General features: G+C 47.1%; 1 protein-coding gene across 7 annotated transcripts in view; it reads right to left on the bottom strand.

Annotated features, from left to right (window-relative positions):
- PTPRD (protein tyrosine phosphatase receptor type D) overlaps window positions 1-24592 on the bottom strand; it is a 546060-nt gene that overhangs the window by 51157 nt on the left and 470311 nt on the right. For all 7 annotated transcript variants that reach the window (XM_075559913.1, XM_075559911.1, XM_075559908.1 and 4 more), the window contains 3 exons: window positions 21065-21240; window positions 4060-4179; window positions 2895-3049 (listed from right to left, as the gene is read on the bottom strand). In XM_075559913.1, coding sequence (XP_075416028.1) covers window positions 2895-3049; window positions 4060-4179; window positions 21065-21240 — 451 coding nt within the window. The remainder of the gene's footprint in view (window positions 1-2894; window positions 3050-4059; window positions 4180-21064; window positions 21241-24592) is intronic.

Below are 24592 nucleotides of genomic sequence, written 5' to 3' on the forward strand. Positions count from 1 at the left end.
GGGAGGGGGCGAGGCCAAACAGATAGCATCACTTTCTCTCTCCCACTTGCTTGCAGGCTTCTATGGATCCCGCAAAGAACCCACTAGAAAGCCTTGTGTGCTGCTTGTGACCAGCGGAGTGAACTACCTGTTTGCCACTGGCTATGTTGTGGCCTCATTTTGTCCCCAAACCTCAACTTCTGGCACCTTTATCGCACGGTTAAACTGCTCCTAAGAGCACTGCGCTGTGATCTTTCTCATCAAACGCATGCAGCGCACACCCTGCAGGTCCTGCTCTTGGAGGCTGAGAAAGAAGCGTGTGTAGCAGAGTCCCCAGAGGGATGACTTGTGCCCGAACCACAACCAAACAGGCAGCAGAGTAGGATGCTGCGTCTACTAATGCAAAGCACTGGCTGACACAGTGAGAGCAAACAATGGGGTACCTCCGAGTCACTCAGAAAACTGCAGTTGGTGATTGGCCCTTCAGTGGCCCTGTCTGCCTTCAGGGACACACGATATGAATCACGAAACAGAAGGATGATGGATCACTCTCAATTCAGCTGTTTGTGTGCGAACCTAGTCTTGCTTGGATCCACAATCAACGCTCACGGAAGCAGCAGGCAAGAGATCAAACATCACACAGCATCAGGTAAATCTGTTTCAGGAGATCTTTGTGAAGGGTTGAAAAGCAAGGATGTTAATCTGAAGCCTGACCCAAGCCAGGGTATGTTCAATCGTGTCCTATGCACGTGACCTTGAGTAAGGAAGACGGAAGAATCAATGAATTTACATCACAGTGCTGGTGAAGCATACTGACAGTCCCATGGCCTAAGAACACAGCAAGCGCATCTGACTCGGAAGACGCAGAGACAGAATGATGAGACCTCTGCTCTCACACTTTGGACATGCTGTCAGGGGAGATCAGCCCTTGGAGAAGGACGTCGCTCAGTCAGCGAGGGGAGTGGTGAGAGAAGAGCACGATGTTCCACAAGGTGGATGGACCCAATGGCGGCAAGGATGGGCTCTGATCTAAGAGCCATTCAGCAACAGCAACAACAACAACCTGTGATTCAAGCAGTGCTAGGCTCCTAGCAGAAAGGCGGTAGTTTCAAGTCCACCCAGAGGACGTGCTTTGTAAGAGTAGTCTGGCAATCTCCTTCTGAAAGGCCACAGCCATGAACACCCAATGGGGAAGAGACAGTCTGCACCCTGGCACTTCGGGGTCTCCACAAGGCAGAACTGAGACGACAGCAGCGGTTTGTGGTTTGCTTTCTTTCCATCAGTGATTCTCAACCTGTGGGTCTTGACCCTTTCGGTGGTCGAATGACCCTTTCACAGGGTCATCCAATTCATAACAGTAGCAAATGAAGTATCAACAAAAAATAATTTTATGGTCGGGGGGGGGGGAGTCACCACAACATGAGGAACTGTATGAAAGGGTCGCAGCATTAGGAAGGTTGAGAACCACTACTTTACATGAACTAGACCATACAGCCGACTCCCACATCCTTCTCTTGTCCTGATGTGGTGTTAGAGAGGACAAACAAAACAAACCATGGACGAATGCTTTGAAATCCATGCCCCATGCTATTCACAGAGGGTAAGGTGTTTTATTAAGAAGGCTTGGTGGTACTGTGGATTAGGCACTGGGCTGCTAAGCCCAAGGTGACGGTTCAAACCCACCAAATTCTCCTCAGGATATGAAACTGTCTGCTCTCAAAGGGATTTGCAGTCTCAGAAAACCTATATTGATTTGCTTGGAAAAACACCAATGCTTTGTTGATTCCTTCTTCTTTGCAACGATTGGAGGTCTCTGGGATTGTGGCAGAGCACAGTGTAAGATGTGAAAAGAGCCAGGCTACTGGGCTATGCTAGAAGTGGGTTGTGATAGGCCTTTTCTTTCCTTTGTCACATACTCCCAGGCTCCCATTTCACTTATCTGTGCCAGAAGCCATCTTCTCTCCCATTCAAATCACTCAGGTTATAAGGAACTATTGTGAATTCACGAGAACTATATAATTACTTCATTGTAATAGAATCTTACTACATATCTTCACTTGTCCTTTTCTAAGGAGACTCGAGAGTAAGTCTGGCAACTGAAAGGAATCAGTTTAATATTAGAAATCTACTTATATATGGTAGGATTTAATGGTATTAGTAGAGAGAGGTATTCAGAAATCAGTGAAAATATATATGTATGTATACATATCTATGCATACACAGAAACAGACACACATACAAATGGCACACTGCTAGGGAAAATGGGTCATAGTTTTGAAATACATAACTTTAAAAAAATAAACTAGAGATCTTTGTATTTATCTTCTTAAATATTCTAAGAGACTTAATAGTACCAAAACGTGCGCGCGTGCGCGCACACACATACAAACACACATACACGCACGCACGCACACACACACACACAACCTTGAAGCAGTACGGTATTCTCTTTGAAAACTTTCATGTTTACAAGATGATTCTGTACGGAAAATTCTTCTCTAAAAATAGTCAAAAGGTTATTTTGGCCCAGTAGTTGTCAATATGCATGTGTTTAAGACTCTTGTCCCACAGAAGAGTTATCACTTCTAATGCCAATCACCAATTTCTTCTAATTTATATATCTTGTGGTCATATACGCAATTAATGAACCACATGTCCGTCTACTTGTATGCGCTTCCACAAAGAGCTAATAACAATGAACCTAAGGACAATGGATCTGCATCAGTCCTTCCTAGTGACATCGGAAAGCCTGGTCGGCCCAAAGGAGTGACCAGCATGCCTTACAAAGGCATTTACAGCCCCAGAGTAACGAGACGTTGCCAGCAAACATCCAATGAGAAACAGATGAGCTTTCTGGGCGCTTCCCCAGCCAGTCTTCTGCCACCAGTAAGACAAACACCCTCAGTTGGCCTTACCTGCAGTGCACAACCATGGGGCCTGCGTCGGGCGGGTTACAGGTTTTGACTCTCCGCAGGAAAGCTAGGAAAGGGGTTGGGTGCTCTGGAACCCCGTGATCAGGCCAAGCAGTGAACTGGAATTGCCTCACTTCTCTCTTCTCGCTGGAACCGTTCTGGAAAGAAAGAAGAGAAGCTGAACTGCCAGTCTCCCAGACTTAGGTTCTGAAGAGTAACAACGTGTGCACCAGAAGAACTAGATGGTGCCCAGCAAGCACAGCGGGTCATTCTGATAAGAGCTGGGCTAAACAGGCCCTGATACAATGGGAGGAACAACAGGATGGGACTCAAGATTCTTTAACACATCCGAACCTACTGGATCAGCTGAGACTGGAGGTTTCCTTGAAGCCATTGCCCATAAAACTCACCTCTTTAAACCTAGAAGCACATCTCTCTGTGAGTTCACCTTTTCACAAACTAATTGGGCCACACTCCATTATAAAAAGAAGTCGTAGGATACCAAGAGGTTAACAATGAGTCTAAAACAAAGATAAGGGGGAGGGGAAGCAGAGCCTGGAGTGGAAAAACTAGACTGCAACTCAAGAGGGTGTCAATGGGGGGGGGGTGACAAATGTCACTCAGCATCACTGTAGAAGTTATCAAATGGGAACCCACTTTGCTGGGTAAACTTTCACTGAAGAGCCAATAAGATACTGTGTGTGGATGTGGTAACACTAAAATGTGCTGTCTTAATCCCACTCACCCACGCCCACCACCCTGCCCTCTATCCCTTGGGAAGACAATACTCTTGGGGACATAAGATCCTGGAGCCATTGGGAAATGACAAATACTTGCTCCACAGGTTGACTTCCTTCTGTGAGAAGCAGTCCATTTGTCAGGCATAGCTATCAGGCGTGCTCCTGTCCTATGTCACGGGAAAAACTAGCTTTTCCCCATCTATTCTTCATTTGATGAAATTTTCATTGTGAGCCAGAGTTCCGACTCTCCTGACAAATCAGCAGCTCCGGAAGAGAATTGAGGAGTGATCGCGGAAGGATGATTGCATCCTTTACCGCTGCCGGTGGGACGGGGAGGTAAAGGAAACCCCACGAGCTCTGATAGCTCCAAAGGCACTTTGCTGAAACAGCAGGCACCGGAAGGGGGAGGAAAGCAAGCACAGGCAAACCTTGTACAGGGCGAACGTGCGCACGCAGTAGGTGGCCAGCTCCACGGTGTCCAGCAGCGTCACCTGGACCAGCCCATGGGTCTCTGTGCCTCGGCTGGGCCAGTACTGGTCGCACTTCACCTACGAGAAACAAGGGAGACAGGACGGATGCCCGTCAATTTCTCTAGAAGCTTTTGCATTAGTTTTGGGGTCATCTTCTGGCTTGGGCTCCTGTTACATCTATTCCAATATATGTAAATGACGGCTCTGATGTGCCAAGTTCAACATGTTTCAAACTGGTAGGCATCCTAAGCAGGAACAGATTAAATTTTCTTGGAAGGGGAAAAAAAAAATCACTTCCAGATTGAGGCTAAGTGAAATGAGGAGAGGGGGAAAGAGAGAGAGAAAGGGAGAGAGGGAGAGTGGGGGAGCGGAGGGCGGGGTGGGCGGAGTGCAGAAGGGAGGGAGTTCAAGGGAGAGGGAGAGAAGAGACTTCAGAGTACTTGAAAAGCATGGGACAGGTCAACTTCAGTGACGGAGGAGGGGCCGCCCGGACTTCATCTCGGGCCACAGTGTTTTCCACATATGTGTGTTCACAGAAAAAGTGAAATGATTTGTAACCCATCAAAGCACTGAAAACCACAAACAGATTGGGCTCTTTTTTTTTTTTAATGTTAGATACATGGCATACTTTATCGCCAAAGAAATGCAACGTGTAACTTCTTAGGTAACAAGGGCTGCTGGCTCTTTATAAATAGTCACAGAAGGTCGTCCACTATCACTAGGCTGTTTCAAAACTATCGGTGGAGATGAACAATCTACAATTTCTACAGAGAGTGGGGCTAAAGCCCTGAATAGGTATTCAACACAACTAGTTTCACAGGCAGCCAAAAAGAGTCCCCGGTCTGCAGTCAGCCTCTGACAGACTGCATGTGTCCCGTGGGCAATGGGGAGCCTTAGGACAATTGACACACCTCGAGGAAGGTCCTGGATCCGAATCTATTTGCCCTTTCTATTTCAGACCAGAAGGAAAATGGGAGTAATTCTTCAATCAGACCAACAGAACGCTTTCTCTCGGTGCCCAGTCTCCAGTGACTATTGAATGCCGGGCCTCGTGCCTTCTCCATGGCCGAGAAAGGCACACAAGTCACAGTGTATGGATTCAAACAAAAATACTAAGGTGCTTTTATGCCCGACATGGGAACTTGTGGAGCCGTGAATGGAATTACTAGACAATTAGTTGCTTTCAGGTGGTTTCTAAATATGAGGAACACCTGTGAATAATATTCTAATTTTCTGTTTCACAGGCAGAGAGCTTGTTCCTCAGGGATCTCACTCTTGAATCAGATTTGGGGCCCTGTCAGAAGGAAGCATGTTTTTCTCCTCAGCACCATTTTCAAGAAGAGGAAAAGGAAGGACAAAAAGCACCTTAATGTCGTACTGTCCACTAAGCCAGCACCGGAGGCACAGGGTTTGCCTCTGGTGCCTGTCCAACACCAGTGAGACAGACAGACGGCCCTCACCGACTTCTCAACAAGTGAACCAACAAACGCGTTTCCTGTGAAAGAAAAATGTTGTTTCTTCACATAATATTTTCTGGGAATGCTCTGCAGTGTTCCCTAGACACACAAATATTCTGTGGTGCTTCTATCGTGTGCTAGAGTTCACAGCGAAGCAACAAATGGGCAAACCAACACTTTCAGGAAATACTGGTATAGCTGGGCAGGCGTTGAACACCTCCATATGTTCTCTGACCCTCTGTTAGCCCCCGGGTCCTAGCTGACATGCTCTGCAAAGACCTGCCCCCACCAGGGAGCCAGTGTGATATAAGCAGCAATGGTGTTGAAGGAAGAGAAATCACTAGGACTAAATCAGAGACTCTGCCTGCACCCGCACAATAGATGTCAAGCTAATGTCTTGCTGTAGAGGACCAAGTGATTTTGGAAGTCTCATGTGCAATGTTTGGGGGGATGCCAGCCATGTGCTCACTTAGGGAGTTGTGAAAGAAACACACAGCCATTAGTTAATCATTTCCAACGGACCACAAGTCTTCCAAATCCAAACAACCACATCAAATGCAAAGAGGACAAATCCCACTGTGAGTGGGCATCGAGGCCATAAGTGGCCATCAAGAATGTTAGGTCCCAGCTGATGTATCCCACCAAACTCCGTGCGGTGACAGTTCAGAGCTGGAGCGGCTCCTTCAGGCTTTCTGGTGAGCCAGGAGAAAGGAAAGGGAGGACAAATTGGAAGTCCACCCTGCCGGGACATCTGGAAAAGCAAACCCAGTTTGGTGACTTTTCACTTCCAGGTCTGCTCTATCCCTGCAACGTCTAACAGTCAAATGCGTACCAACGTTTCTCATTTAGAAATACATTTGGAAAGGGCAGCCAGGAGGGTGTTAGTAATAATCTGACTCCTTCTGGGAGGGGCTGGTGGGTACCACAAACGTTCCTGTGAGGAGTCAATGCTGGGAATCCATCTGACCGGAGTCCAGGGAGGTGAACAGCCTTCCTTTCAGACATAGAACACTGGAAAGTCAATCACTGCAGATGCTGTAAGTTAAGATGCAACACCTTATCATTTTATCTCCCTTTTGACCAATTTTAAATTTATTCCAGTTTTCCATATTTTATGCTTTCCTTCCTATTAAAGTTTTCCTCTGCGTGATTGTTTGTTGCTTTTAAAAATATTTTATTTTATTGTGGCTCTTACAGGTCTTATCATAATCCATACATATATCCATTTTGTTAAACACATCTGTGCATATGTTTTCCTGTGTTTTAGTTTGTCATCGTTGTTATTTTTGGCTTGACTGTGTTTTGATTATTTTTGTGTGTACAGGAAATACAAGATAGTTAAATCTATATAGTTAACTGGATTGATAATTACCTACATACATGGCAGGGGAATTTGGGGGGTAGAGGTGGGGGGAATGAGGAGCTAACAACAGTAACTACAAGAAAGAAGAAGACATTCTGAAATTGAATGTGCATATGTTTGAAAAACTTTTCTCAATATGATTGAACTACTGAATTGTATGATATGCGAATTCAATGCCAATAAAATTTTTTTAAATGAATGAACATAAAGGAAAGGGGGAAATTGCACTTGGACCTAATGGAAGTAAGGCAGTTTAATCAAAAATCTGTCCTGGCAGGTTTCAAAAGTCAACTGCAAATGCTGGGAGCAATTTACAGGAAGACGTCAATTTAGACACGGCCATTTCCCCTCAGGAAAATGCTGGCATTTCCCAGAAGGCGTCTCTGAGGAAGGGCCATTCCAACACCGGTGCACATGCTGGGCTTGGGGAGTGGAGGCAGCCCTGCCTGAGCTCATCTCTACAGCGACCTGTCTCCTCCTCAGTCTGACACCGCGTCTCAAAGGAGCCTACGTGGGACTGATCGGCTTCCTGAGGCTAACTGTAAAGACTGAGATCTATTGACATGTGCTCCTACTGTCTTTTGCTTACAGCCACGCACCAAGCACATACTTCCTGGTCTTCACACGAGAATGTCTGAAGTATTGTGAGAGAAAATAAGTAGACAAGCAGCACTAGAGAACAACAAAAATTAAACATTTTTTTCTAATTAGTGAATGCAAATGAATGAGCTCCGTACTCCTCTCTGGAACTGCTTGATTTGGATGAGAGTCCTCACCCTCCTCCTGTTCGCATCCTGGGAAGACAGCCAGAAAGAACGTAGAGGGTGACTGTGTGTCGGGAGCCCTGGGGAGGGAGGGGGGAGGGCTGGACAGGTACAGCTAGGTTGGCAGTTGAAACCCCACCAGCTGCCCCATGGGAGAAATTTCCTACGAAGACGAAGAGCCTCTGAGCCTTTATGGGGCAGTTCTACTCCATCCCATCTGAGCCTTCATGGGGCAGTTCTACTCCATCCCATCTGAGCCTTCATGGGACAGTTCTACTCCATCCCACGGGGTCGCAATGAGCTGGAGTCCATCCACTAGAAGCAGTGGATTTCATGTTCGGCTCACTCTCTGTCAGAATTCATGATGAATGCTAAGGGTGAGGACGGAGAAACACAAGCTGCTTTCAGTCTCTAAGAACCAGAAGGCAGAGTGACGACACACAGCTACTGTGTTTTGCCTTTTCCCATTTGACTCGTAAGTGGCCTTCATGCCTCATGGAAGTTGGGCAGACCTTTCTGGATCACCAGGAGGCTGTTCCTCTATTACCAGGGTCAAAGCCCCCAACTGGGAACACGATCTTTAGCAGGATAGGGCTGTCATGAGGACTACACACGCTGAGCTCCAAACATGGCACCCAGCCTTGGCTGCTCGTGTGCCACTTTCAAGATCATGGGTAGGTGGGATCCCAGTGTGTTTTTGCCAATGCATTTCAAGGAGCGGTCCCTCCGCTGTTCACTGAGCAGCATCACTGGTGTTGTAGTTGGTACCACTGAGCGCATTTCTGACTTACGAGCCCTCAAGCCCCATAGGAATCACTTCAGGCATTCTGAACGGGGCTGGGGGTGGGGTGTGGAGGGACCTGACATTATTTTAAAAAGATATTTATTTAGGAATTCTGGGTGTAAGAAAATGGGTCCCCGAGGGACACAGATGGCATGACTCCATAGGCTGGTTGTTTGAAACCATGGAGTGTGCTCTGCAGAGGCAAGGGTGATAAGAGTTTGTCTAAGGTACTTTGGACATGGTGTCAGGAGAGACCAGTCCCTGGAGAAGGACATCATGCTTGGTAATGTGGAGGGGCAGCGAAAAAGAGGAAACCCCTTCACAAAATGGATTGGCCCAGTGGCTGCACCAATGGGCTCAGGCAGAAGGTACAATGGAGAGGCTGGCACAGGGCCGGGCAGTGTTTTGTTTTGCTGTAGACAGAGTGGCTATGAGTTGGAACCTAAGAACAAGCCACCACCACTGGGGTGCCAGGGAAGCCGACATGGCAATCTGCTTCCTTCAAGTTCACAGCCAAGAAAACCCCGGGGGGCGTGGGGAAGTAGCTGCTACAGGAGCACAGAGGTGAAACCAACATTTCTGATCTCTGGAATCGCTCCACCGGTGGGCTGTGCAGGTGTGTTGGGCTGTGCAGGTGTGTTGAGAACTGCCACTTCTTCAAAGAAGCAGTGGCGAGATTCTAAATAATGCCTTTAATCTACCAGAGCCCCTGTCTCTTTGAGTGACCCCAAGGGAGGAAATAAGAGCAGCCAGACGTGTTTTCTGTGCTGTGGTTCAGAAACGCTGCCTGGTGAACTCCATGTACAACGTAAATCGAATGCGACAGTTGAGCTTTCGGGATGTGTTTGGGGGCGGTATTTCTTATAATCATCATGAAATCACTGCATGCAAGTGGTAACCTTCATTTCTCCACACTTACAGAGAGAATGGCCTGGCCTGGCGAAACTCGTGACGGAATTAATTTGTAAAATAGTTTACCTCTTCTGTGGCTGATAATGAAGAGACGGATCACACACCCTTCAATGCATGCCCAAGAGCATCTAGTCATTAGGAACTCTCCTAGGGGTCTATGCAGTCAGTCAGCTCTGAGGAAACGCTTCTTGTCTCGGTTTTTCTGTCCCAGGTGACTGATCGTGGATGTGCCTGCAACCGCGTAGGACTTCAGCAAGTGCAGGCAACACTGTGATTCAACGACCCCTGCCTGGTCTAGGCTGGCATCTACAATGACCTGAGCTCTTCTGGGACGAAAAATGCTTCATCATGTTGAACAAATATTTATAGGGCAGGGCAGGAACGCCCAGGTCCCAGTTGCCGCCCATAGCAAAGTGACACGGCCAAAGGCACCCTGGCATCACCGATACAAGATGATTTGCCACGTGGCATTTGAAAAGCTTGCTTTTGACCAAACTGCACAGCGCAAGGAAGCCCGAAGAGAGGCAGAAACGATGCACGGCTGCCAGGACTGAGCAGTCCAAACAAGGCCTGGGAGCCATTGCCCGAGAAGTCCAAGTCGAATGACTGGGATGTGTCTGCAAGGAATGGGTAGCCAGTGCGCCCCATTTCTGAACTCAAAGCAAAGCTATAATGGAGATGAAGAAAACGTTAACGGTCATAAATACTCATCTGCATAAGAGGAGATGAAATAGAAGAAAGCTTTAGCGAGTGTACAAACTTGTATATATTTCCCGAAACAAACAATTTACTGCCACTGAGTCAATTCCAACTCTTTGTGAGCAACCCTACAGGACAGGGAAGAACTGCCCCTGTGGGTTTCTAAGACGCAACTACTTCCAGGAATAGAAAGCATCATCTGTCTCCTGTGAAGCTGCTGGTAGTTTTAAACTGCTGACTTGGTGGTTGGTAACCCAATGCACCACAGCTAAGTGTCCAGGGCTACATCTACAGTGTACAGTTTACTAGTGGCCTTTGAGATGGTTCCAATTCATGGTGACATGTACCAAGCCCCAGTGTGTCAGAGTAGAGATGTACTCCATCAGGTTGTCAGTGGCTGGTTTTGTAGAAGTAAATGGCCTGGCATGTCTTCCCAGGCATGTCTAGGGAATGTGAAGCTTCTAGACTTTTAGCTAATATTTTTCAGAAGTTGACTTCCAACCTTTCTTTCCAGGTCTCAAATTTCCAACCTTCTGGCTAGCAGCCTAGTGTGATCATTGCAACAGCTGATAACCTCATATCACACATGCACACGTTACGCATATTACACAAACCTGAAGTCGAATGTGACCCCAGAGACCTGTTAGCACAGAGTAGAACGGCTCCTTGTAGGGTCTTTGAGGGTATACATCTTGACACGAGCAGACTGCCTACCGCATCTGTCTCCCCTGGAGCAGCTGGTGGCTTTGAACTTTGTGGTTAGCAGCGTCAGGCTAAACCCCACTGTATCACTCAAACCAAATCCCAACCTCCAATACCCCAAAAGAGAAAAAGAAAAAGCAAACACATTTCCATTGAGTTGATTCCAACAGCCTCGTTTGCATATGTTAGGGCATTAAAAAGTTCACAGAAAAATTCCATTCTCTTTGAATTCACTTTTTCTATGAACTTTCTTAAGTTCCTTCCTATTTCCTCTTTTTGTGTATCTTTTTTGTTTGCTTATCTTTAAAGCTCAAACCAAACCCATTCCAATTCAGGGTGGCCATGTAAGACCTGGTAGAACTGCCCCCACAAGGTTGCTGAATTTGTAAATCTTTAAGGAAGCTGACTGCCACACCACCTTCCTCCTGCGTAGTGGCTGGTGGCTTTGAACCGCTGACAGTTCAGTTAGCAGCCAAGTGCTTAAGCACGGTGCTCCCAGGGATCCTAGCCACTACTTATTGGAGTAATCACCAGAGGGCAAAGGGATACCTGAAATGAGGAGGCTGTGAACATACTTAACCACCAGGGTAGTGTCAGCTTTTCACACATCATCATAAAATAGAAAACAAGTTCTTAAAAAAAAAAGACAGGTAAGTGCTCACCAGTTCATTGAACCATTCTATCATTTTCCAAAGCATCTATTAAACAGAAATGATTAGTGGTATACCCTTTTGATTCATGTGTCTTCCTGAAGTTGCTGAGCCCATTGCAGCCCACATCAACCACTTTGGCAGCCATGCTTCCTCAAGTTTCTGGCACTTTGCTGTAGCCCTGAGGGAGTGGCCTCTTGGCCATGACCAGGTAGCTCGAGGATACCAGCTCTTCCCACTTGGCTCTGACCTCTAAAGCCAGGGCTACAGTCTCAACCCCTCCCCAATCAGCATGCACACAGTTTCTCTTTCTGGCTCAGTCCAGCAACCTCCTAGTGTCTGTCATGGCCACTGGCTCATACCATTAGAGGACTTTGTTTCTAGAAGAAAATTCTTTAAATCAGGCAGTATAGATGTATTTCCATGTTTTCACAACCAGTATAATTGCACTGGGTGCAGTGATGGCCCAGTGGTGGAATCTGTCTCCATGTTGGAGACCTTGGTTTGAATCTGGGCCAATGCCTCTCCTATACAGCTAACTAGCTCTCTCTGTGCAGGGGAGAGCATGTTACTGTGATGTTAAGCAGGCTTCATCTTCTAGACTAGGACAGACAGAGAAGGAAGTTCTGGTGAAAACCATTCATTGAAATCCATGTGATTCATAAAGGACTCATCTGCACCCGATGATGGGAACAGGGCAGGGCCCGCCAGTGCTCTGTTTCCTTGTGTATGAGTTGGTTGTCATGAGTTGGGCATTGGAACTTGATGGCACCAAGGAACGAAACAATTAGGCTGGTGCCTCCTAGGTGAACACCAGTCTTGCTAACAGAGGATGGAGCAAAGCCATGTACTACTGCTGTTAGTACAGATTACGGGGGCTACAGTTCTGAATGTGGAGAATCAGGAGGGCCTGGCATAAAGACACCAGGAGCAACGCTGCATCCCCTACTGGTCCAACTGATCCTCAGACCCTGGTCCCCTGGTCAGCTTTAATCAAAATACTCTCATCCAGACTTGGGGGGCTGTCCTTCTAACTAGAGGCAGTTGGGTGGAGAGAGAAGTTGGGACGAGATCATTTGGTAAGGAACCAAAATGGTTCCTTGGTGATGCGATTTCTCTGTTATATGTCACCGTGTCTGCTGATGAGAGACTACCAGGAGGATGGACCTTGCTAGATAAGGGCCCCCCATCCTTCAGACTGCCAACAGGAACATCCTTCTCTTTGCTGCCTGTGTCCCATTTACATTAGCCATCTATCGCGTCGCAATAATAATCCCATACATCACGCAGACTCCAAAGGCAATGTTTGTGCTGGCGCTCCTTCGAGCTGCTGAAGGAAAAAGCAGTTTCTGTTGTCCTAGATAGGCAGCGCTCTGGGCCACAGTTTGAGAAATTAAATGTTCAAGGCCTTTGGCGCTTCCAGTTCTATTTGGAAGAGGACCCAGACCCAGCATTTGGAAAGCATTTGCTCTCCATTAAACTCGCTGAACCCTGAAAAACCAGAGGGGCCAAGAATTAGTCTGCCACCAGCCAAGGCTGGTTCTTCCCAAACTGATAACAATGGTGAAAACAATAACAGTTGCATTAATAATCTTCCAGGGGAATCTGTCAGCTCTCAGCTCAAAGGGGCCTCAGAATCTGAGCATATCTCAAGATGTGTTTTACAGCCATGTGAGATGATACTTGACCAGGCACTCTTTGGTCTCCCTGTTTCTTGCTCAGATTATCCACCTTGTCACAGAATCAACTGTGAAGATGGGGTGGCATGGAAGGACTGGAGGAGGCAGGGGTGGTGGTCATATGGCCTCCAATTCCTTTCCCGTTGCTTCCTACTTTTTATTATTTTTGTTACTATAAAATACAGACATATCTATTTATATCTAAGAACCAAACCCACAAACAAATGAAATTCAGTGCCATCAAGTTGATTCCCACTCAGAGGGACCCTCTAAGACAGGGTAGACCTGTCCCCATGTATTTTGGAGACAGTATATCTTTACAGGAGTGGAAAGTCCCATTTTCTCTTGCAGAGAAGTTGGTGGCTTTGAACTGCTGATCTTGTGCTTAGCAGCCTAACACATAACTCACTGTGTGACGAGGGCTCCAATATATACCTGCGTGCGCGCACACACACACGTACATAGATACCCGTGGAGGCTTCAGAAAGTTATTGGGGAAACTCCATTACCTTTTGATTCTATGTCCTAATGATTCTATTTTTTTCAAGAATCTTTTTGAAGCCCCTCATGTGGTAAATGTGTGCAAAAGCAAAAATTTGTATCTCCACCTTTTTCAGGTATATGATTTAGTGATCTGCTATTTTAATCTTGTGCAACCTGAAGTGATGCCACATTTCCAATCACCATAAACAGAAACCCACTGTTTCCTACACATGAGCATCTGCAATATAATCCCTTAAAATGTCATCACAGTTCATTACCACCAGAACTAGCCAGTGCCTTCTGCTCTGATAGCATCTAACCTCCCATTCATTAGCACAAACACCATCAATTAGCAGAATGGGGATTTTCCAATTCTCTAGCCTAAGACACACCTCAAATCATGACACACCAGAACTTTGATCCCACTAGCAATGGATGCCATCCACTGGCCTGCCTCATTCTCGATTTGGGAGTTAGGTAGTTTTGGAAACCAAGTATTACAATTTCCTTTTTAAAGTGCAGTCCTCATTTTGCACTACTAATTAATTAACGTAGGATAAGGCCTCATTGGATGACATTTCAGATAAGGTTCCATTTGTGGGGTGCTAAAATCTCACACTTCCTTCCTGGCATTCAAACAATACAGACAGACAACTACCAAACAAACTCCAACGCAGTGGTCACTGAGTTGATTCCAATTTATGATAAGCCCATGGATGTTAGAGTGGGCTTGTGTTCAGTGGCTGATTCTTTGGAAGCTAATCTCCAGTGTTTTCTTTGGAGGTACGTCTGGGTGGACTTGAACCCCCAACCTTTTAGTTTTAGTTAACAACCCGGAAGTTAATTATTGTTCCCACGCAGGGCTTCCCCAGACACTATCATAGCCCTTTGAATGAGACAACCTCTCAACCCCCACAACATAGCTTGTAAGACAAGACAGCCCATTTGCTAAGACTAAAGACAGGTTGGTCGCGAACCATGAAAGCCAGATAAATCCTAGACTCACGAAGGTCACATGCCATTTCAGCTTCAAACAGTTGCCAGGGGTGCTCACCGTTCGCCAAGCGTGCGGCATGCACATACCCTAGTTATGCATCGCAAGGCGGAAGACAAAGAAGACAGTATGCCAAAAGCAGACGGGTGAAAGGAATATATCAAGTGGACCCTCACCCACCATATACTGTACTTCCTGGGCCAGGAATCACCTTGGAAAATCCTACCCTGCCTGTAGCACTCCAGTTCTTCAAGGGAGGCTGCCAACCACGTGTCCCAGTTGCCCACAAATGACACCCTTGGAGTGGAAATCCCAGCTGTGCGCACTCTCCTCTCTTAGCAGAGCTACATTTTTTCCTAGCTTTACCCTCCCTCATGTGGTTGCTCCAACCAATTCATGTGCTTATTGGCATGTTATGAAACATGGAAACAATTAGAGACCACGTGAGGGCACGAGAAGGCCTCACTACAGAATCAATGAACTATGCAGAACTTGAGAAGATCTGGCAATCAAGATGGAAACTGGGAGAAAACCCACCAACAGCCTCTCATCTCACACAGCGCCTTGGACAAGGGCCTTGAATCGAGCTCTGTGTTTTCAGGCAGCCACCATCCACTGCCTTCCAAATCGCCAGCTCGGAGCCTGGTTTTTTGTTTGTTTCTTTATATAACCGCATGGGAATCAACCCTATGAAACCAGACGCTTACACATTCCCCTTCAAGGATGAAGAGCTGAATGTGGGCCATGCAAATAGTCTTCCAGTTGGGTTTGAGATTCTTCTAAAGCCCTTTTGAGGGGACCTGATGGCCTGTGGATATCAAAGAGCAACATGGTCTGTCTCAAAGGATCAAGAGAAGTGTGAAGTCGGAACTCTTTAGCTATTTATATGTTAAGAGTGGTCCCTCCCCTAGATCTAGGCCAGTGAAACTTCTGGCTTGTGCTTAGGGACCCAGCAGTCTTTTGTCTCAGGGAAGTAACTTGAGTTCTAATTCATCAAAAGAGAACCTCTACCCAGCTGCTCTGGTGTTGTTTTCAACTCACGGTGACACCATCTCATGGCAACCCTACTGTGCCAGAGTCAAACTGTGCTCCTTGGGGTTCCTGAAGCCCTGACATTCTGGGTGAAAGTGAACCTCCTGGGCACTTTCTCCACTGGCATCACCTGGGTACGAGGGCAAAGGTTAGAAGCCTTTGCTGATAAACCACTAGCCTGAGTGACAACAGGAGGCTGGCCTGCACCAAGAGCAAACTTGAGAACAGCAGAGGGGGGCTCCTGGGGGGAATTCCCCATTTCAGTGAAAGGTAAGGCCAAGAATATGTTCTTTTTGGGTAACAACTATCACTACACGTAAACCTGTCTCCACCTTCTCACTCTCTCTCCACATGGCAGTGCTTCCAGGGATGGCTCCAATGCAGCAGCCAAACATGTCTACGCCGAGCTCCGTGGGGACAGATGAACATGCTCCCTGCACCGGGGCCTCCTTTAGGAAAGCAAGAACAAGAGACTCCCACAGGCTCAGCGATACCCCTCTGCCCCGGCCGGAACGCAAAGGCATGCTACACGGAGCCCGCTCGGTAGACTTAACCAGGTGCGTGGTTGTTCAAGATCCACTGTCAAAGCACAGAGAAGCAAACACATTTCTTCTGACAACAATTACTGACTTATTTGGAGACGCATGGAGCCACCTGGCTACATCCCTTAGCACATATAGTGTCCATGACCACCCTTCCAAGTTACTCAACGGGGAGGAGAAAAAAAGCAGTGTAACATGCTATGTGTCACATAACTAGTCCATGCCAGAGCTGGGATCAGAATCCAGACACCTTGATTGTAAAACATTACTCCTAGGAACTATGCCATGTAGCTTCCCTTCCCTCTGAAGTGGAGCCCCCCAAAGTCTAGTGTAGCACCCTGCTTTATTTCTTTTCCTTTCCTCTGTCTCTTCTCCACCCCAATCTACAACCAATAACTACTCCTCTTACGTGCTTTCAATATCCAGAAGTGTAGGCATATGCGCGTACACACACACATTTTTTTTTTACCATATACCAAGGTGATGGATATTATTTCAGGTCTCTAAGCCTGAGAGAGAATAATGTAATTCCAGCCTCCAGTCTTGGAGAGGAAGTTTGGTTAAACCATCTGGCCCACCTCCTGCTGGGAGGGACACTACAGGCCATTCCGACAGAGCCAGGCTAGTTCACATGTCAGCCCACAAAACCCCAAACGTTCCCAAAGTATGAAGCTAGTTTGGTGCCACCTAACCACTACTCAAGATGTTATTTGTGTATGGGGAAATTCAATTCAAGGAGGCCTCCTCATCGCCATCCGACTTTAGGTAAAAGAGCAGCTGACGAGGGAATGAGTGAGGTGTGCATTTGAGGGGGGCTTGTGGAAGAGCAGGGGTGATCCTTTGAGATTTGTGAAATCTCTCCATGGTTGTTGCTGGCTGCCATGACATTGGCCCAGCCCCATGGCCAATTTGCTCAGTGGGATCTAAGCATGGTGATCTTCTGAGGATGCAGTAGCTGATGTTTTTAATCTTAGTCCATCTTAGTCTGGAAGATCCGAGGAATCCAGTTCACCAAGACACAACACGTAAGTCCCCATGAAGAGATGGTGGTGGTTGTACATTAAGCGCATTGACTGGGATCGAACCTGGGTCTCTGAAGTGGAAAACGACTTTGCGAGGCCAAACGTGGCCACCCTTTGCTCCCCCCTAGCTCACTTCTCTTTGCTCAATCATTCTTCTGTGACATCTTCTGATAGGGTGGCCTTCCAAGTCCCACGTCCTCCATGCTGTCGCCTTGGCTCATCACAGCCGTAGAGAATACCCCGCCGCCCCCCTTAGGAGGCAGGTAGAAGCGAATCTTTCTGGTCTTGTTGCTGCCTACGATCTCCCTGCTCTCTAAATCCACAGACCTCCTTGGAGCTGACCTCCTCTTTCTTTGTGGTTCCCTGCCTTTTTGGGGAGTACCTTTCAAGTTACTTGTCCATGCAGTGACAATCTCCCACACCTGGACAGAGTTATATCATGGAACCACGACTGCCTTCATCTGCACTCTCTCCGCTGTGTGACATCATTTATTCCCAGGTGCTCAACCATGGGGGAGGAAGGGCTCTGGGGCTTCAGGGTGAGGACTCCCCTGCTGATTGTGTTCCAAGATTGACGATGACTTGAGGTTCACGAAATGTCTACAGACTCATACAGGTCATCGCCAGTTTGGGAACAGGCTGAGCCACCATGGAATGAAAAGCATGAGACAGCATTTTAATTGGCCTCCTTAGGCCACACAACAAAGGAGAGAGCCAACTTGCAAGAGCAAAGAGTAATTAATGACTGGAGCAAGAGGAGGCTCATTTAGAAACTTCCAAATAAGTTCTGTCTGGGAGGGAGGGAGGGAGGGAGGGAGGGAGGGAGGGAGGGAGGGGGCAAGAGGGCCTGCAACAGAAAGATAAATGGTAGGTATTAAAGTCACAATGCCTTCCACCAAGGACGGCGTATTACCAATAGATGTCGTGGTGGCAGCGAGGCCAGCTAGAACTAACTTTATTATTAGAAGCAATTAGGAAGAAAAGGGGCAGAATTTCATTTGGTTATTTCAAAACAAGTTTCTGTGCCTGGCTTAATGAAGGCCTGCAGTGTCGAGATAAAATGTGTGTTTTTCTGAAAACAGCTTTTTCAAACGACTGCTTGTTTCTGGCAGGTTTCTGTGGGCAGGGCAGCCTGGGCACGCCTGATTCACACGCATGCTCTATGAATGTTATTCAGCTGTGTCAGCCTCCCAGACGTGCTCCCGAGCACTGAGGCCGGACAGTTAAGATATACTACTGCCTGCCTTCTGGACCCACTTCTGACCTTGGTAGCTGGATGACCTTGGATAAATTTCTGGGTCATTGTTTATTCACATGTAAAGTGGCATGTGTCTCTCTCAGGGCTGTTAAGAAACAGAGAATTTCCTAATATGTGTTAATGGCACCCTGGTGGTGGCATGCTAGGGATAGCTCTTAATTATTAACTGGTATAACCTAAAAGCCAAACTCACTGCTGTGGGTCAATGGTGACTCATAGTGACCCTAGAGGACAGGGGAGCACTGCCCCTGTGAGTTTACAGGAGCAGGGGACGCCCTGTCTTTCTCCCGTGCAGCGGCTGGTGGTCTCAAACTGATGGCCTTGCTGTTAGCAGCCCCACGAGGAACCTCGTGTCACTCATGAACCGGTCTCCTCAAGAGTTGCCTTGGGCTTGCTATTTGGAAAGTCCGCTGCTTCCAACCACAGCACAGGGCACTGTGCTGGGCAGAGGGGCGGGGTAAACAATGAAAGTTCTCAATGACATGGTCTGGCAAGACAGCCAGTGTCGACTTAACAGACTCAAGCGAACCAGTGAGCATGTAGAAGGTGCAGGGCCAGGAAACAGCGTGTTCCCTTAGACTAGTGGTTCTCAACCTGTGGGCCGTGACCCCTTTGGGGGTCAAACGGCCCTTTCACAGGGGTCATCGGATTCGTAACAGTAGCAAAATTACAGTGCTGAAGTAGCAATTAAAAGAATTTTATGGTTGGGGGTCACCACCATACGAGGAACTGTATGAAAGGGTTACGGCATGAGGAAGGTTGAGAACTAGTGTCTTAGACATAAGGTGGCCGTGAGTCAGACCTGACTCCATGGTCGTCAACAGCAGCAGCAACACACTCAAGGGCCATGTGGGAGAGGGCTGGCTGCTTTGAAAGAATATGCTGGCCATATACAGGCTACCCCGAGTACCAGTCAATACTAGGTCCTTCGACAACTTGTATATGAAGATGGATCTGCCAAGTAAGAAACGGTCATAAGGATCTTGCTCTCCATTGGTTTCAGACAATAGTTCAACTTCCCTACACAGGTCCGATGACTTGAAAACACTTGGAGTTTGACTCAACCAGTGAAAATCGTCACCGTGGACTTCCCACGGACACGGAAATTGCTTGTTCCCACTGTCCCGTGTCCGGGCTTCTCTTTTATGGGCAGCCTCTCACTAGTCCCTCATCGGCACACCTGCGATAAGAGCGACTGCCCTGGGTTTAACTCAGAAGAACATTTCAAGACGCTCATCTGTTGTGTAATTGAGGAGTAGCTGGTTTGGGTAAAAGGAACTGAAAGTTAACTGGAAGTCTGGTCTGAATCCAGCAGCTGCTCTCTGGGAGAAAGACGCATCAGTGTGCTTCTCTCATGCCTTTCTACCTCGGCCTGCAGGGACTACAGTGAAAGGTCTCTCCTGCCTGTGGCTCCAAGCTCTCCCCCAAGCGCCCCACTCACGAGTCCCATGTGATCTTCAGTGATTATCGCAGAAGCCCATTGGTTAAATTCTTATGGTGGAAGACTGGTTTTCATCAGATGGCTCTACTATTGGCCCATTCACTTTGGAAAAGGCACGTTTACTTATCCGTTATGTTTCTGTTTTCCAAATCAACAGCACTTAAGTCATGGACCATGTTCCATAATATTGGGCTCCTCTGATGAATCACACTCATCATACAACTTCCTTTATATTATACAAGCAATGATCCTGTTATTCAAATCTATTCATTTTGGAAAAATATAAACCAGCAAAATGCCCTCTCTATAGTTAATGTGTTTTCTAAGCTGTGAATTAACCCTCATCATTTTTTATCCGGGCTGCCCTGATTTAATTTATGCTTCTTTGCATAAATTTGAATAAGAGGGCCTTTCACAGAATTTCAGATTTGACAGGGCAGATTTTGAGAAAGAGAACGTTGGAAACATTGGAAACACTGACTGGGTTGTATCATCATCCCTCTTTACCTCGCCATACTGTGGTGGCTTGTATACAGCTGTCATACAGGAAGCCATGCCATTGCTATTTCAAATGCCCGCAGGGTCACCCAGGGTGACAGATTTCACCAGCACTTCCAGACTAAGATGGTTAGGAAGAATGGCCTGAAGATGAGTCTCTGACTACTCAGCCCATGTTAGAAAACACAGCCAGATACAATAGAAGGGGAGCTCTCTAGGTTGGAAGGCAGGTAGGGTAGCGACCGTGACAGACCTGAACATGCGAAGACTTGAAGTGAAGGTGGCATGTTTGGTTCTGTTGCTACGTGTCAGAGCCAACATGGTACGGGAAGGAAGAGCACCATGCTGGTGGTGTTTTCCCCAACACTCGTGTGTTCTTGTTCAAGGTGAATTTTATAGAGATGTTCAAGCAAATATTCATTTTCTCTAATCCAGTAGGTGTATCTATTGAATAGTACTCTATATTACCTTCTATTTTTCCCCTGTAGCAACCATACACATATCATGAGAGTCTTCTCTTGGAAAGCTCCAGAGATTTATAAGGAATGATTTTTTGAAGTTAATAATTCATAACTCAAGTCTATTAGAAAGCTACAGCTCAGGGAAAGCTTGGATTCTGCACTGGGTGAAAGACCAACACGTGAGATGACTTTGGAGGGAAAGAGATAGATGCTCATTCTTACCCTGGACCGTTCTTCGAGTTTGGTCATCATGACAACTGTGGCACTCCGCTGCTCCCAGATCATCCTCCAGAAGTCCCCAAAGGTTTCCGGAAGCGATCCTTGGGTTGCGATATAGGCGTTTTGTTTCCTGTAGCCGTCTATGTAGTTCGCATTCACGTAGTCGCTTCCTGGGATACCTGGAAAACAAGGAGCAGTTATAGTTATTCAATGAGGTGAACATATAAGAGGAAGCACCAGGCGGTCAAGTTTAGCGACAGTGTTGTATTACTGTTCTGATTTTGTGGCTGGGCAAAGCCACAATATAATTAAACTGTAGGCTTGAAACAAGATGAAATCCCATTGCAGTTCAGTCAATGGCAATCTAGGTCAGGTTCATATGGCACGGATTGCATCTGCTATGTAAGTTTGGCTAACTGTCATCTTTTGGAAACAGATGGCTGGGCTTTTCTTCTATGGTATCAGTGGGTGGAGCCAAGTGCCAACCTTTAGGTTAGCAGTGATGCGATTGCTCGGGGCCCATGAGTCCATTATGACTCAGCGAGCCTGTGTACAACAGAACAAAACACTGCCTGGTTCTCCAGCATCCTCCCAATCCCTGCCAGGTTTGAGCCCATTGTTATGGTCACTTTGTCCGCCCATCATGTTGAGGGTCTCTGTCTTTTCCAACTCTCTAATTTACATGATGATTTTCTCCAAAGAACAGCCCCCTTTGCTATGCCCCCAAAAGATTAAAAACAGGTTTTAGGAAGGCCATCACAGCAAACAAACGCAATGTCAGGTGCGGGGGCATCATCCGATGACAAGGTGGGCGACCATTGAATGGCGATCATTACTGACTATCCACATGGTGTCTTTCCTTGGACATATTGCTTTCTCTATCACGCCGACTTGCAAATGAGTTCAGCAATGTGGTCACGTTCCTCCCCCAAGCCCATCTCCATCCACAGACAAGGGTCAAATGAAATCTAGCAAAGCCTGCACCTGACACTCCGAGGGAAGGTAGAGCAGAGCATCATCACGAACAGTCTTTGCAGACTGAGGTAATAGGGAAACCCACCAGCCTCAAACACAGAACGTGTTCTTGGCACTTGCAGGAAGAACTGGCGAATCTGAAGTTCCAGAGGGCAGCCTGCGTGCTCTGTTTTGTGCTCAGGGGAATTGACTACACATGTGATTAACAATCGACGAAGCAAGGGGGAGCGGATTACAAGAATTTACCTACAGCCTCCTCCCCGGGGGATAGACAGCAGAGAAGAGGGGGAGGGGAACATCGCACAGTGTAACATATGACAAAATAATAGTAATTTATGAATTATGAAGGGTTCATGAGGTAGGGGGAGTGGGAAAATGAGCCGCAAGTATTAAGGGCTCAAGTAGAAGGCAAATGCTTTGAGAATGATGAGGGCAACAAATGTACAAATGTGTTTGACACAATGGATGGATGGGTAGTGATAAGAATTGTACCAGCCCCCCGTAAAATGATTTAAAAACAAAACAAAATAAAAATCTACGAAGCACTCTTTGGGACCGTTAACAAGGACAACAAAAGTTAGCACGTCTAGAGGGAGGAGGGGATCAAAGACGTTGGTGGCGCATTTGGGTTAAGGTTTAAAACTTCAAGATGGTCTTGCGGCTCCTGCAGTGTCCATGGCTCCACAAGTCAGGATTCCATTGAGAATTTGGCTTGTGAAGATCCGGACAGAACTCTACCCAGCTGTCCTGATTACCAGTTTCGATTTCACCCGAAGCCTTCCCGATGACTGCTGGCCAGGGTGAGGCTCCAAGGAGCGTGCCTGGAGAGATTCAGGACATCACACCATCCCTTTGGGAAAGGAATAGCTGTGGCGGCCTGAACACGGACAAGGTAGAGGTGGAGGATGCGAGCTGGCTGGGAGAATCTATGGGAAACAACACTTCAGGAGCTGCCGACACGGTCTTCTGTGCCTGAGTCAATTCTCACACACAGTGACCCCTGTGGTACAAAGCAGAACTGGTCCAAAGGGTTCTCGCTACAGAAACCGATTGCTGGGCCTTCTCTTCCAGGATGTTGTTGGTTCTGTCCAAGACACCAAACTTTTTTTTCTCACCAGTGGATTAGGAAAGGAAATAAAGTTTTCAAGCCAGCAGGCTCCCAATGCAGAGTTAAAGTTCACCTCCAATGTAAGAAGACATTTTCAAATGCTCAAAATCAAAAACGAAATCCGTTTCCTTGGGATGGCATGTGTTGCCATTGATCACTGGAGAGCAGCAGTCTGCTTCTGCAGATCCCCAGCCTCGGAAACCTCTGGGCAGTTCCCCTCAGTCCTACGGGGCCACAGCAACAGAGGACAAGCAGTTCACAGCAGTATTCCCTGTGACAGGGGAGGAGGCACCAGAAAAAATTCCCGGCACCTTCTAACCCGGAGAAAGCATGAGCTGTGGAATTAGGAGAAGGGAGAAAAGGGAATCTCTTATCATGGAACATTGGTGCGCAGTCAAAATTGGTCGATTTCACGGATTGCCACTTGCAATGACTTTGACTGTGTTTTTGATATCGGTTGTGAAACAGATCGTCTTAAGATCAGTAATGCAAGTCCGTTGGCAACCACAGCGCTCCACGATGGACACGTGCCTATGGAGCAGGACCCGTGTGAGCTGGAAAGCCTACTTTGACATGAGCCATCTACTGCAGCTATTCAAGAAGCTATTAGGGTTCTGGAAGCCCTTGTTGACACAGATCCAGTTCCTCCCCGACAGCCAGTGAGAGCAGTTTAAAGAAAATCTACACGTTTCCAGCAGGGGGGTGGATGCCCTTCCACAGTTTCAAAGGATTGGGTTCGGGGTCCAGAATGAGTCCCTCTTCTGATCAAGGGAAAGTCCACGTGCCAAAAAATAAAAAGTTAACTTGGTAGTTAATGGCATTAAAGGACTGGTTAAAAAAGGGATTTGAGCTAAGGTCTCATGCTACAGTCAAAAATACAAAAAACTTCTGTTGAAGAGCATTCTGAAGGGGAAACGGCGGTTACTGGCTAAGAAAATGCATTCATTGGACACAAGGCCTTGCACCCCTCATCCCAGGGACAGATATGTGGGAACAGTGCATGTGAGGGTGCACGTGATGTAGACCTCTCCAACTCCCCTGTGTACATTTCAGTCAGTTATCATCTAATGAATTGTTTGGGGGTTGATGTATTGCTCAAGCCCGAACCGGCTAGGCACCTGCAATCCATACGGTATCATCGGATGCTAACGGTTGGGGATTTGATGTTCGGAAAAGACGTGAAAACGAAAGGTCAATGCTTATTAGGGCCAATTGTGGTTGTTGTTAGGCGTCATCTAGTTGGCTCTGATGCACAGCAACCTGATGTTCAACAGAACAAACCACTGCTTGGCCCTGGACCATCCTCACAAGCATCCTTATGTTGGAGCCTACTGGGGCAGCCACTGTGTCAATACACCTTCCCATTTTCCACTGCCCGAGCATGAGGCCCTTCTCCAGGGACTGGTCTCTCCTGACATGTCCAAAGTACATGAGACAAAGTCTCAGCA

This window comes from Tenrec ecaudatus, chromosome 10 (assembly GCF_050624435.1).
Source record: "Tenrec ecaudatus isolate mTenEca1 chromosome 10, mTenEca1.hap1, whole genome shotgun sequence".
NCBI lineage: Eukaryota > Metazoa > Chordata > Mammalia > Afrosoricida > Tenrecidae > Tenrec > Tenrec ecaudatus.